This window comes from Gordionus sp. m RMFG-2023, chromosome 1 (assembly GCF_954871325.1).
Source record: "Gordionus sp. m RMFG-2023 chromosome 1, tfGorSpeb1-WG-v2, whole genome shotgun sequence".
Lineage (NCBI taxonomy): Eukaryota > Metazoa > Nematomorpha > Gordioida > Chordodea > Parachordodidae > Gordionus > Gordionus sp. m RMFG-2023.
This window is the reverse complement of record NC_088775.1, coordinates 58,799,519-58,814,115: the sequence shown is the minus strand read 5'-3', so window position 1 is coordinate 58,814,115 and position 14,597 is coordinate 58,799,519. Positions and strand designations below refer to the sequence as shown.

Below are 14,597 nucleotides of genomic sequence, written 5' to 3'. Positions count from 1 at the left end.
ACTACGATATTAGATTATCACATCATTACGACAAAAGAGTTCAATTGTCGATTGAACATATCGTGGTTAAGGTCAATGATTCCTAGGGGGCAATATTCTCTCTTGTCTGGATTAATTCGCAATCCCAAACTGCTCTGATTTTAATTTCTTGATTGCCTTCATCACTTCATCCGACAGGCCGCTTATACCATCGTCGATATACCAATTATGAAGATTAAGCTTGCACAGGTCATTTATATCTCGTATCAGGTTATTAATGTCCAGACAAAACATAAAGCAACCTAGAGGTTCGCCTTGTTGTACTTTATCGCTAGAAGGAATAAAGCTATCTCCAAATTGGAGATTTGAGGGACTAGCATGGCAATCAAAGATCAATTACGAATATTCTGAGTAGAGGGTGAGAATAGGATCTAGAAACAAGCTACGTTTTAAAGAGTTAAAGTCATTTGAAAAGTCTATTTTAAATAGGATATCGTCACTGATGTTGTTTGTAAATACATCCGGGTCATGAAAAGGAATACCTCACATCTACTTTCACGTTGACCTCTAATTGTTTCGGGCACAGGTAACTGAATATCGTGAACAATATTCTGATTACTGATGGTTTGACGGTTAATCGGCTCGAAGTGGTTCCAATAGCGATAGGGCGAATATCTTTATTTAGCTTATGGTGAGCTATGAGTTTGGCCCTGCATAGCAGTAGAACAATGGTGAGTGGTACTCCTACAATAAGAATACAATTGACTAGTTGGATAATTTTTTCCAAAACGTCGCATTTTTTTATGAAAGGAGCGGTTTGATCCTGCAGTAATATTGGGCAGTAATATTGGGCGAAATTAATTTAATATTTTTTAATTGTGATATATTGATTTATAATTATTTATGAATAAATTTACGAAATAAATTAATTAATTTTTTTAAATATCGAAATTTAAGCTGAAAAGTCAGAAATGTATTATTAAATTTAACTTTTCAAATATATCAAATTCAGTTTTAAGTATATCATGATATTCTGCATTCACAGTTAGAGCAAATTCGCGGCAAAGTATTACGTAACTAAATTTTATATGCCTTTGTTTGACATAATAAAATTTAGCCCGAATACATTGGTTTTTATCAGGGTTGGCATGTCGGTCAATTGACCGGTTAAATTCCGTCAATTGACTGGTCAATTGACCGGAGGAGTATTTGACTGGTCAAATACAGTCAAATACTCTAAAATATTAATGGCGAATAAATATTTTGATATAATTAACTAGTATGCATTAAAAGCATGTTTATCAATCTTATTATTTTTTTATTAAAATATAAATATGTAATTTTTCTAAATATAGTAATATTTTTAGTTATTTTTTTGCCTAATCATTGCCGTTTCTCGCCTTCTTTATTTTTTTCAATTCATTTTTCTTAAAAAAAATAAAAATACCCGATTTATTATAATCATAATATAATTTTTTCATTCTTATTTTTTAATAAATTTAAATTTTATTTAATATTTAGCCGAGTATAAATTATATTAATTCTCATTTGTTTTACTTACACTTGCTATATTTGGTTTTTAAAATTAATTTTCATTTTAATTGTTCTGGTCAGATTTACGGAATATTATTCAATTCTGGTAAAAAGTTTATTATATTATATTTATAATATTAAGAAATTATTGGAATAATTGGTCAATAATTATAAAATAGTTAAGATTGATTAACTTTACAATAATCAAAATCATTTTTTGTTAAATTTTAATATATTAGGGATTATGGTCAAACCAAAGCATCATGTTTGGAAACATTTTCAAGAAGTACGCGATGGTAAATCAGTTAAAGCGGTGTGCAAGTTTTGCAAGATGTCCTATATCACCCACGTTGATAGAATGGTCAAACATTTATTAAGCAGCTGTACTATGTGCCCTGTTATAATTAAGGAAAAATTTTATTCAAATTCCAAAATATCAACCTCTACAAAAAATATCACAAATGTAATTTGTAATACTTCTAAGTCTAACTCTAATGAAGAATTGGGTGAAATTAGTGAGAATGATTATCAAATGAACAATATTTTGTCTTGTGACTCAGGAGAATTTGATTCCCTTATTTCTAATCAATCTACAAGCAAGGCGATTAAATATAAATCTCAATCTTGTATAACCGGTTTCCTAGATAGAATTAATCCCAAAGAAAAAAATGAGCTGGATCAATTGTTTGCAAAGGCTGTATATGCGAGCAATTACCTTTCCACATCACTGAAAATCCCTACATCCAAGAATTTTTTAAAAAAATACGTCCTATTTACACATTACCCAGGAGAAGGCAGCTGGCTGGATATCTTCTAGACAAAGCGTCAGGTGATATGGAGGTGAGAGTTGCAGATATAATAGATAAAGCTCCTTACTTATCAATTGTATCAGATGGCTGGAGCAACATTAGAAACGAGAGTATTATTAATTTTATGGTGATGACGCCTGTTCCAGTGTTCTACAAATTTCTAAATACTGAGGAAAATCGCCATACGGCAGATTATATTGCCCAGGAATTTAAAAATGTAATTCATGAATTGAATCCGGTAAAAGTATATTCTTTAGTTACTGATAATGCCGCTAACATGAAAGCAGCCTGGAGAATTCTAAAATCTGAATCTATTTATAATCATATACAATGTTATGGTTGTGCAGCGCATACATTGCAGTTATTCTTTCACGATTTTGAACGATTGGACGCCTTCAGTGACCATATTTCAATAATTAAAAAAATTGTTAAATTTTTCAAGAATAAACACATACCAGCTGGAGTATTTTCCCGTAATAAGAATCTTCATGGCATACCATCTACATTAAGTACAATTAGCCAAACAAGATGGGCATCGTCAATAAAATGTATGGAGCAAATTCAAATATGCAAGAAAGCTCTAAAAGCATCAGTTGTTGAAGAAGCTGTTTGTGATAATTGTCCCATAGAAATTACCAATAATATATTAAACGAAGAATTTTGGACGAAAAATTTAAAATTTTTAGCTATACTCCAACCTTTAACTACCTCATTGTTGAAAGTGCAAGGGGATAAATGTACTTTGGCCCAAGTAAAAAACGAGATGCTTAATTTGGAAAAACACATAATACAATCATGCCATGATTCTATATTTTCTCCATCTCAAGAAAAAAAAATTAAGGTTATGTTTGAAAAGAGAAAAACTGATATAAATACATGTGCTCACAATGCTGCTTATTTATTGGACCCCCAATATCAAGGGGAGCATCTTACTAATACTGAATTTGATGAAGTATGTAATATAATACAAGAATTGGGTATTTTACAAGGTGGTGATAATCAAAATATTTTGAGTAATATAGTAAATTTCAGAAGCAAAAGCGGTATATTTAATAGCCATAATATGTGGAAAGTTGTAACTTCCATAAGAAACAATCAAATTTCGGCCTCAAGTTGGTGGAATGCATTTTGCCCACCTTGCCCATTAAGAGTAGTCGCTAATATTTTACTAACATTTCCTAGTTCGACTTCTTCTTCTGAAAGAAATTGGTCGGTTTGGGGCAATATTCACACGAAAAACAGAAATAGATTAAAGGCTTCTACAGCAGGAAAATTAGTAAGAGTGTATCATAATTTAAGATTGATTAAAAATATTAAAGAAAATAATGATATTGAATATGAATCGGAACAAGACTCTGCCACGGAGGGTGAAACATTGACTATAGAATGAATTAAAAAATATTATGATATTTATTATTATACATAGATTTATTATAATATTATATAAATGCAAAATAAAGTTAATATTGGTGTAAAAAACATTTATTTGAATTTGACCATATTTGACCGTATTTGACCATATTTGACCGGTCAAATATCGGTCAATTGACCGAATTGTATTTGACCGGTCAAATGCACAACCCTGGTTTTTATAGCTTTTGTTTTTGGATGTTTTATTTCAATAAACCAAATTTAGAACTAAGGATATAATGTATGAAAGGTAAAATCAGAGTTGTTAAAGGATCGAATCAAAGGATTGACGATCCTGGATTCGATCCTAAATTTGTCAATTTTCCCGGATTTATGATCCTGACTTAAATTGAGGATCGTGATCGAGACCATTTTTTTAAATTTTCGATCCCGATCCCTTTAAAAATTAATTTTTACTTAAAAAGCAATAAATAAAATAAAAATTAAATTAAAATATTATTTAAAAAAATATATATATATCTACATCATATTTTATCAACTTCCATTCCACCATATTTTATATTTCAACAATTTCCTATATTTTATCTAGAACGGAATTTAGAGCCTACAAGTTTTATTTATTTAATTATACTATATATAATATAAATAAATTCTAGGTTTTAATAATTTCCTCTATTATAGATTTAGAAGATAATACATCTACCATTGATGTGACATCAGATATAAGTGAGAATGAGATTTTTTTACCATTATAATTTACGTAAGTATTTTACTTTATGTGAAATGGATGGAAGTAACTATACAATGATCAGTGCAAAATTCTCTTTATGTTAGAACAAAATATCTTCTTCAAAGATTAGTAGTTCAAACCTCAAAAGAATTTTGAAGTAATTAATTCTTTTAAAAATAGAGTTTATATTTGTGAAGAGCATAACAATATGCATATAATATGAATTATTTACAATAATTATTTAAATATCTATTGATGTGTTAATAAGGGCAAAGTTTTGCAGATACCTGATTTATATGAACGAACACTTATTTAATAATATGGATTCGTTGAGTGCTATATACATACGATAAAACGCCTTTACATGAGGAAATGTGGGACTCCGGACCAGTTAAATTTAGCGAATGTTTTAATTACTCACAGAAATACTCCAAATGCAATTATCGGTAAATCCCTCGCGAAATAATATTTGAAAGACTGCTCAGGCAACTTTAGATCAGTGGAAACTATCCACGAGAGAAAGGGCGGAAAACGCATTATGTAAACGTCAACATGATGTTATAATAAATCATATAATAATTAATAAACTTAATTTCAAAAATATAAAAAAACTTAAAGTAAATAACAAAAAAAGAATAATTAATAAACAACTTCAAAAATATTTTAAAAAAACGCATGTGACTTTGCCATTATTATCCTCAACAATCAACATTTATTTTTTTTAATATTATTGAAGTTGTTTATTAATTATAATTTTATTTTATTTACAGTGTTGTGATGATTTAATGATACATATTGACGATTAAATTAAAACCCATCCATATAAAATTATTTTCTTTGCAAAATTAATTAAAATATAGACGAAGCATTATTTAAAATTCTTTTAATACTCCTTTTGTTATTATAATTATTTTTGCAAATAAAATATTTTATATGGATGAGTTTTAATTTAATCGTCAATATTTCATTAAATCATCACAACACTATATATAGATTTTTTTTAAAATAAATTTAACTTTCACTATTCAATGTAAACGGATTTTCTTTGGCAAACGCCTTGAGTTAGCTTGTATTTAGCCATTACCCAATTATGTCAAATTACACAAACTTTATAAAAATTGTAAATTGAAGATTTTATATATTTTGACTTCAGAATAGGCAGGACAAAAAGACCCTTGTTTATAACCACCCTCCCCCTCCCCCTATATAAAAACGATCCAAAAGTATTTTAAATATCCCATTCAAGCTCAATCTTGCCGAATTTAAAAACTAATGTTATCAAATGTATTTGTCAAACACACATTTCTAAAATTAGGATAAAAAATCAATACGTGTTTAAAAAATAGCGATGAAATTAAACAAATCCGGCTAGAAAGTTCGTATCTAATTCTTAACTAGGATGGTATAGCTGGAAATAATTGCTTAGGCTAACCAACATAATAACTCATTTTAATCCTATTTTTTTGGTATTTCTCAGCCCTAAGGGGCCTCGATTAATTTTTTTTAACCCTAAGCGGAATTACTGTTACTATATTTTTAGTAAATATTTTTTATTTGACCCCGGACCTGAACCCCAGGTCTGTGCTCAGAGCTGATTTGGTCGATTTTTAGGCCCAAACCCCAGGCCTGGGTTCTACACAACCAACCAATTGACAACACTAGCACAACAATATGCGGACACTGTAAAAAAGGTAACTGTTGGATACATCAAGCATCATGCCGCCATGAATCCTATATTTAGGAAAATTTCATTTTACAGGAACATATTTGTATTCCATGTTTTATGATAATTTTACAATAAAATAAAATCTTGTCTAAAGTTCAATTTATTATGAAATTATTTAAAATCTTATATCGTAGTAATTTTTACTATAGATTAGTATTAAAGTCACTCATTCGTAAGATTCGTAGTACAGGCTTAAAAATAATTTCAAATATTTATATGAATAATTTTGAATATTTTATTAGTTTACTTTCCTCCGAAGATCCAAGGGGTTAATTAAATATTATAAATTTTAAAATTTAATATTTTTCCAAGTTATAATAATCTTAATGAAAATGGATATGATCATTTCTCGGTCAATCATAGCAATAACTTTATAAACCCAAATGATATATCTACCCATACTAAACGTATTTTATATTTATGAAAGAAACTTAAGGCAAACATCTTAAGAAACGGAAGAAAATCTTCCTCTTATTTATATATATATGTAAATATTCCTATTTTCGTAATATTAAAAAATGTCAAATTTAAATTAATTAATTAAATTTTTAAATGATATAAATTTATTTAGAACTATTTTTGTTTTTCCTTAAAATTATATATATCTATATTTTCATTGTTGATATATTATATTTATTAAATAAATTGTTTAATTATCTAGTATTAACTTAGTAGGATCATACCACAAGGTAGAGGTTAGTGCTTCAATCACTTCTGTAGCCGAATTTAAAAATAAAAAGTTATTGGCGAAAAATACAAAATAAAACAAATATTGGCGACGTGCCAAAACAAAAACTAGAGTAGAACTAAACATCCGATTTTCACCATTATTTAGTGCTTAATTAATGTATTTAAATTCCGTTATTAATTTAGTTAACCGCCATATGGAATTATGACGTCACGATTGAGGCGTGAAGTTGGCCGAACTTTTGGAAGCACTAACGATGAAACTTATATAATTCTTTAGTGCTTCGTTAAGAGGTTAGTGCTTCAATCGCTTTTGTAGCCGAATTTAAGAAAAAGTTATTGGCGAAAAAAACATAATTAAACAAATATTGGCAACGTGCCAAAACAAAAACTAGAGTAGTACTAAACATCCGGTATTCGCCATTATTTAGTGCTTAATTAATGTATTTAAATTCCGTTATTAATTTAGTTAGTGCTTCAATCACTTCTGTAGCTGAATTTAAAAATAAAAAGTTATTGGCGAAAAAAACAAAAATAAACAAATATTGGCGACGTGCCAAAACAAAAACTAGAGTAGAACTAAACATCCGGTTTTCACCATTATTTAGTGCTTAATTAATGTATTTAAATTCCGTTATTAATTTAGTTAACCATATAGAATTATGACGAGAAGTGATTGAAGCACTAACTAAATTAATAACGGAATTTAAATACATTAATTAAGCACTAAATAATGGCGAATACCGGATGTTTAGTACTACTCTAGTTTTTGTTTTGGCATGTCGCCAATATTTGTTTAATTTTGTTTTTTTCGCTAATAACTTTTTCTTAAATTCGGCTACAAAAGCGATTGAAGCACTAACCTCTACTAACGAAGCACTAAAGAATTATATAAGTTTTGTCGTTAGTACTTCCAAAAGTTCGGTCAAGTTCACGCCTAAATCGTGACGTCATAATTCCATATGGCTGTTAACTAAATTAATAACGGAATTTAAATACATTAATTAAGCACTAAATAATGGTGAAAACCGGATATTTAGTTCTACTCTAGTTTTTGTTTTGGCACGTCGCCAATATTTATTTTATTTTGTTTTTTTCGCCAATAACTTTTTATTTTTAAATTCAGCTACAGAAGTGATTGAAGCACTAACTAAATTAATAACGGAATTTAAATACATTAATTAAGCACTAAATAATGGTGAAAACCGGATGTTTAGTACTACTCTAGTTTTTGTTTTGGCACTTCGCCAATATTTGTTTATTTTTCTTTTTTCGCCAATAACTTTTTATTTTTAAATTCAGCTACAGGATTGAAGCACTAACTAAATTAATAACGGAATTTAAATACATTAATTAAGCACTAAATAATGGCGAATACCGGATGTTTAGTACTACTCTAGTTTTTGTTTTGCCACGTCGCCATTATTTGTTAATTTTGTTTTTTTCGCCCATAACTTTTTCTTAGATTCGGCTACGAAGGGATTGAAGCACTAACCTCTACTAACGAAGCACTAAAGAATTATATAAGTTTCATCGTTAGTGCTTCCAAAAGTTCAGCCAACTTCACGCCTAAATCATGACGTCATAATTCCATATGGTGGTTAACTAAATTAATAACGGAATTTAAATACATTAATTAAGCACTAAATAATGGTGAAAACCGGATGTTTAGTTCTACTCTAGTTTTTGTTTTGGCACGTCGTCAATATTTGTTTATTTTTGTTTTTTTCGCCAATAACTTTTTATTTTTAAATTCAGCTACAGAAGTGATTGAAGCACTAACTAAATTAATAACGGAATTTAAATACATTGATTAAGCACTAAATAATGGCGAATACCGGATGTTTAGTACTACTCTAGTTTTTGTTTTGGCACGTCGCCAATATTTGTTTAATTTTGTTTTTTTCGCCAATAACTTTTTCTTAAATTCGGCTACAAAAGCGATTGAAGGACTAACTTCTACTAACGAAGCACTAAAGAATTAGTTTCATCGTTAATGCTTCCAAAAGTTCGGCCAACTTCACGCCTAAATCGTGACGTCATAATTCCATATGGCGGTTAACTAAATTAATAACGGAATTTAAATACATTAATTAAGCACTAAATAATGGTGAAAACCGGATGTTTAGTACTCCTATAGTTTTTGTTTTGGCACGTCGCCATTATTTGTTTATTTTTGTTTTTTTCGTGAATAACTTTTTATTCTTAAATTCGGCTACAAAACTGATTAAAGCACTAACCTCTACTAACGAAGCATTAAAGAATGATATAAGTTTCATCGTTAGTGCTTCCAAAAGTTCGGCCAACTTCACGCCTAAATCGTGACGTCATAATTTTTATTTAGCTAATAACTTTTTTTCATATGGCGGTTAACTAAATTAATAACGGAATTTAAATACATTAATTAAGCACTAAATAATGGCCAAAACTGGATGTTTATATTAAGTAAATAAATGAAAATAAATTGTCAAAGTTGTCAGGTTGTTCTATAATTATATATATCACTAGGAAGAACTAACTGTCATATAATTTACAAAAATTAGGTCATTCATATATTGTCATTCGTACCCCTAGACAATCCAGTGAGTTCTAATGTTTTTATAAATATAGTTGGATTTTATTTATTCAAAATAATCCTTGCTTTAAAATGGCAAATAAGTACCCGTTAAAACTTGCCACTGGTCTTCTCAATTAATTAAAATTTGATATCAAGATATTAAATTACTAAAAATATTGTCAATATTTTTTATACATGATAAAATTGAGAATAGTTTATAATTTATAATTTATGTTTAGTCGTATTGAATCTAATAATATATCTGATTCATGTAATATCAGGTTCGGTCCATTCTGATATTTCTCTAAAGGCAACTAGAATAGGTCAATTAGATCTAAAAAGTTGAAACAGTTTAATGTCGAAGGTTCCATCTTGTTGGGCAATTATTTTACAGTTTCTTCCTGTAGCACCTTAAAAATAATTCTATTCAGAAAATTCTGTATATTTGGATATCTGGAAATTTCATGCACACTAGAAATTTACCCAATCATATAGTTATTAATAGAGATAAATTAAATGAATTTTTTTTGATTGATAAAATTTTCTTACAGTATTTAAGGTTTTAAAAAAAATGTAAGAAAATATTAAATTTTTTGTTATATAAAATTTCATACAAAGAAAAAATATTTAAATTAATTTTAACTTTTCCTAATATTTAAAATACAGTGAAACGAGTGTTAATAATCAACAATACTAATTTTTCCAATTTAAATGAAAACTCCCAATCTTCATCTAGAATTCAAAGACCACCAAAAAGAATGCACAAATATTGGAATAAAGAAAAAATTGATATAGTTACTAAAATGTTATCAATGCCTGAAAATCAACAGATGAAAATTAAAGATATCGCAAAATACGTCGAAATGTCTACAGCATCGGTCCATAAATTTAGACAGGTCGCATTCCCAGATATAAATCGAGATCCTTTAAAAAAATACAGTATTCAAAAAAGAGGAAGTAAAAAAAGATTCTTCCATAATTGAAAGATACATCATAAGCTTATTAATGGAAAATATCACTCTTACTATCCAGGAGACAATAGAAAATTTATCCTCTGGTAGTCCAAAAACGAAAACAACAATTAGTAAATATATCAAAAATATAGGTTGGTCGAAAAAAAGAGTTGGCAAGGAGCCTGATAGAAGAAATACTCCCGGAGCAAATAATATTCGTCAAATCTATTGTGTAAAGATCTTAAATCCCAAGAAAAAAATTATATTTCTTAGATGAAACTGGAATAAATTTGCATGTTGTACCAATCTACGCCTGGGCACCATACAAAGTCCTTCCAATAATAAAAATCCCATCCTCCAAGGATAAAAACATAGGTATACTTTGTAAAATTATTATTAGAGTGATAATCCATTATAGAATAATCGAAGGAGCATAATGGGTTATTATTCCGTGATTTTATGACGAAGCTTATCAGTGTCTTACCACCAGATGCAATTATTGTAATGGATAATGCATCCATCCATAGAAGCCATTTTATCGATGCTTATAAAGATAGGATTAAATACCTACCACCATATTCACCACAGCTAAATCCCACCGAAAATTTTTTTGGAGTCTAGGAAAATAAATATTGAGCAATCAATCCCAGCCCTAATTCAAGAGATGAATTTGTTTGGCAATATTATTCAGCTCTTACACGAATTTATTCCTTATGATTTTACTAACTTTTACAATCACATGCAAAGCTATTAGGAGTTGGGTTATCGCGGGCAACTGATTAATTAGGTAATCCTTATAATTGATTTGTATTAACAATTATAATAATTCTTTTAATTTCTAAAAAGGTACCATCATCAAATTCATGGAACAATGGAATATTTTGAAAATTATAATTATATTTTTTATGTATTAATTATTTTATATAAGTTATTATAAAAATTTATAGTAATATCATATATATCGAAATAAATGGATATAAAATTACTAAATAGATTATATTTAAGAAATTCTAAAATATTTTTCAAATATTAAAAAGAATTTTTACGAAAAATTATTCAGAATTTTTAGATGAAATTTAGTCAATAATCTTACTTGAGCTTTCTCAAAGATGATCAAAATTTTTTTTTAATTTTTAATCACAAAATATATATTTACAACATAATTTCTTTTTATTATTTAAAAACGATTAATCTTGTTAATTAATTGCTTTTCCATATTTAATTTCAATATGTATTAAATTAAAATAAAATCTTATTATGGACAAAACTTAAAAATGACCATTATGACAATTGTCACTTTTCTAAGGTACATATTCACTGAAAATTTAATTTAACTTGTTTACAATATATATATTTTTACCTATTTGCTTCAAAAAAATTCGAAAATACTTAAAAATGACGATTATGACAATTGTCACTTTTCTAAGGTACATATTCATTGAAAATTTAATATAACATGTTTACAATATATATTTTTACCTATTTGCTTCAAAAAAATTCGAAAAAACTTAAAAATGACGATTATGACAATTGTCACTTTTCTAAGGTACATATTCACTGAAAATTTAATTTAACATGTTTACAATATATATTTTTACCTATTTGCTTCAAAAAAATTCGACAAAACTTAAAAATGACGATTATGACAATTGTCACTTTTCTAAGGTACATATTCACTGAAAATTTAATTTAACATGTTTACAATATATATTTTTAAATATTTGCTTCAAAAAAATTCGAAAAAACTTAAAAATGACTATTATGACAATTGTCACTTTTCTAAGTCACATATTCACTGAAAATTTAATATAACATGTTTACAATATATATTTTTACCTATTTGCTTCAAAAAAATTCGAAAAAACTTAAAAATGACGATTATGACAATTGTCACTTTCTAAGGACATATTCACTGAAAATTAATGTTCACAATATATATTTTACCTATATGCTTCTAAAAAATTCGAATAAACTTAAAGATGACGATTATGACAATTGTCACTTTTCTAAGGTACATATTTACTGAAAATTTAATATAACATGTTTACAATATATATTTTTACCTATTTGCTTCAAAAAAATTCGAAAAAACTTAAAAATGACGATTATGACAATTGACACTTTTCTAAGGTACATATTCACTGAAAATTTAATATAACATGTTTACAATATATATTTTTACCTATTTGCTTCAAAAAAATTCGAAAAAACTTAAAAATGACGATTATGACCATTGTCACTTTTCTAAGGTACATATTCACTGAAAATTTAATTTAACATGTTCACAACATATATTTTTACCTATTTGGTTCAAAAAAATTCGAAAAAACTTAAAAATGACGATTATGACAATTGTCACTTTTCTAAGGTACATATTCACTGAAAATTTAATTTAAATGTTTACAATATATATTTTTACCTATTTGCTTCAAAAAAATTCAAAAAAACTTAAAGATGACGATTATGACAAATTTGAACGCAAGCCGACCCATCAAGCCGACCCAGCAAGCCGACCCAACAAGCCTACCCAGCAAGCCGACCCATCAAGCCGACCCAACAAGCCGACTCATCGGGTCGGCCCAATGGGTCGGCTCGTGAGGCCCATTGGGTCGGGTCGGGTCTGATCTATGGCTAAATGGGTTGGCTCGGGTTTAAGGTCGTTTTTTCGGCTCAAACCTTGCTGGGTTTTCGGCCAAGCCGACCCGACCCAGCAATTTAACAACACTAATGTTTACCCCCTTTTATTGTAAGTTGATTATTAACACTCGTTTCACTGTAGAATATAATCTATTTAAAATAGATAACTTTGAAGTTAACAGCACATGAAGACCTTCTATATTTTGTGAAAGATTTTTGAAACGGGGGGGGGGATTTCTCTCCCTTTTTGGATACGCATATGTTATAAGTAAAATCTTTACCTAATGATATTTATAAAAAGATATACTTGCAAAAAATGTAGAGAAAACAATTCGGACTTTTTGATTTAAAGTCTATAAAATTTGTCATGATTTTAAAATCAATAAATTATATTTTTATTAATATATTTTGATAATAAATTATGTAATACGTGGCGAGCTTAAAAATTATTTACACCGCACGCTTATCCCTTTTATAGAATTATTTTACTCTCCCGCCCCTTAGATAGACGGGCGTGGGCTAAAAACCCTCTCGTTTCAGCAAAAAATTAAAAGCTTAATAATAGCTATTCTTACAATTGTGACTTTACTATGGTACAACTTTATTGAAACTTTAATTCAACAAGTTTACTATACTTTTACCCATTTGCTTCAAAAAAGTTTAAAAATAACGATTATGAGCCTCTTTTCTATGGTACATCTTCACTGAAAATCTTATTAACATGTTTATAATATATACTTTTACCCATACTTCAAAAAAGTTAAAGATAACGATTATTACAATTGCCCATTTCTCCATTTTCTATGGTTAATCTTTCCTAAATTCTCAATTTAACATGTTTACAATTTATTTTTTTTAAAAAGTTTAAAAATAACGATTATGATAATTGTTACTTTCTTTGGTTCATCTTCCCTAAAATCTCAATTCATGTTTACAATTTATTTTTTTTATCCATTTGCATCAAAAATATTTAAAGATATGATAATTGTCACTTTTCTATGGTTCATCTTCATTGAAATCCCAATTTAATAATTTATATTTTTACCCAAACTATATATACAGTTATGGAAGGTCGGCTCAAATATTTGATTTATCGGCTAAATGGGTCAACTAAGCCGGCTAAGTGAATCGACTAATTTAGTCGCTAGAGTTTTTAGGCGAATTTTTTGACTATGACTATTGGATAGTTTTAGCGGACTAATAGTCGATTAACAACACTATTTACTAAATGACTATTATATTTTGAAAAAATTTGATTAAATGATAGATTTTTTAATTTTCTTTTAGCCTTAATAAATTTATAAAATTTATTGGTGTCCTAGTTTGTAATACTTTTTGTTTATAGTAATTTAATTATTAAAACATCAATCATTTTAGGGATAAAATTTTTCTCGTTTTTTTATATAAAGATTATTATTCGATTTTTCATTATTATTGGATTTTTAAGATTTATTATTGTTAGAAACGTAAGAAGGCAATTTTTAATCTTTAGGATTTTCTTAGAGTCAAATACGAAATATTTTTTAACACACTTTTATTTTTCTTTATTATATATATTTTTCACAATTTTTAAACCAAATTTCGGAAAAACATTAAAAAAAAACTATATGTATCA

The 14,597-nt window shown here is 27.8% G+C and overlaps 1 protein-coding gene across 1 annotated transcript; it reads left to right on the top strand.

Annotated features, from left to right (window-relative positions):
• The first annotated feature begins 2,346 nt into the window (after positions 1-2,346).
• LOC135927969 (uncharacterized) lies at positions 2,347-3,711 on the top strand. The gene has a single exon (XM_065464262.1). It carries the CDS (start codon positions 2,347-2,349, stop codon positions 3,709-3,711), a length of 1,365 nt encoding a protein of 454 aa, XP_065320334.1.
• Positions 3,712-14,597: the final 10,886 nt, after the last annotated feature.

Coding starts and splice junctions, on each gene's coding strand:
- LOC135927969 (XM_065464262.1), top strand. CDS start 2,347: ATGGAGGTGAGAGTTGCAGATATAATAGATAAAGCTCCTTACTTATCA.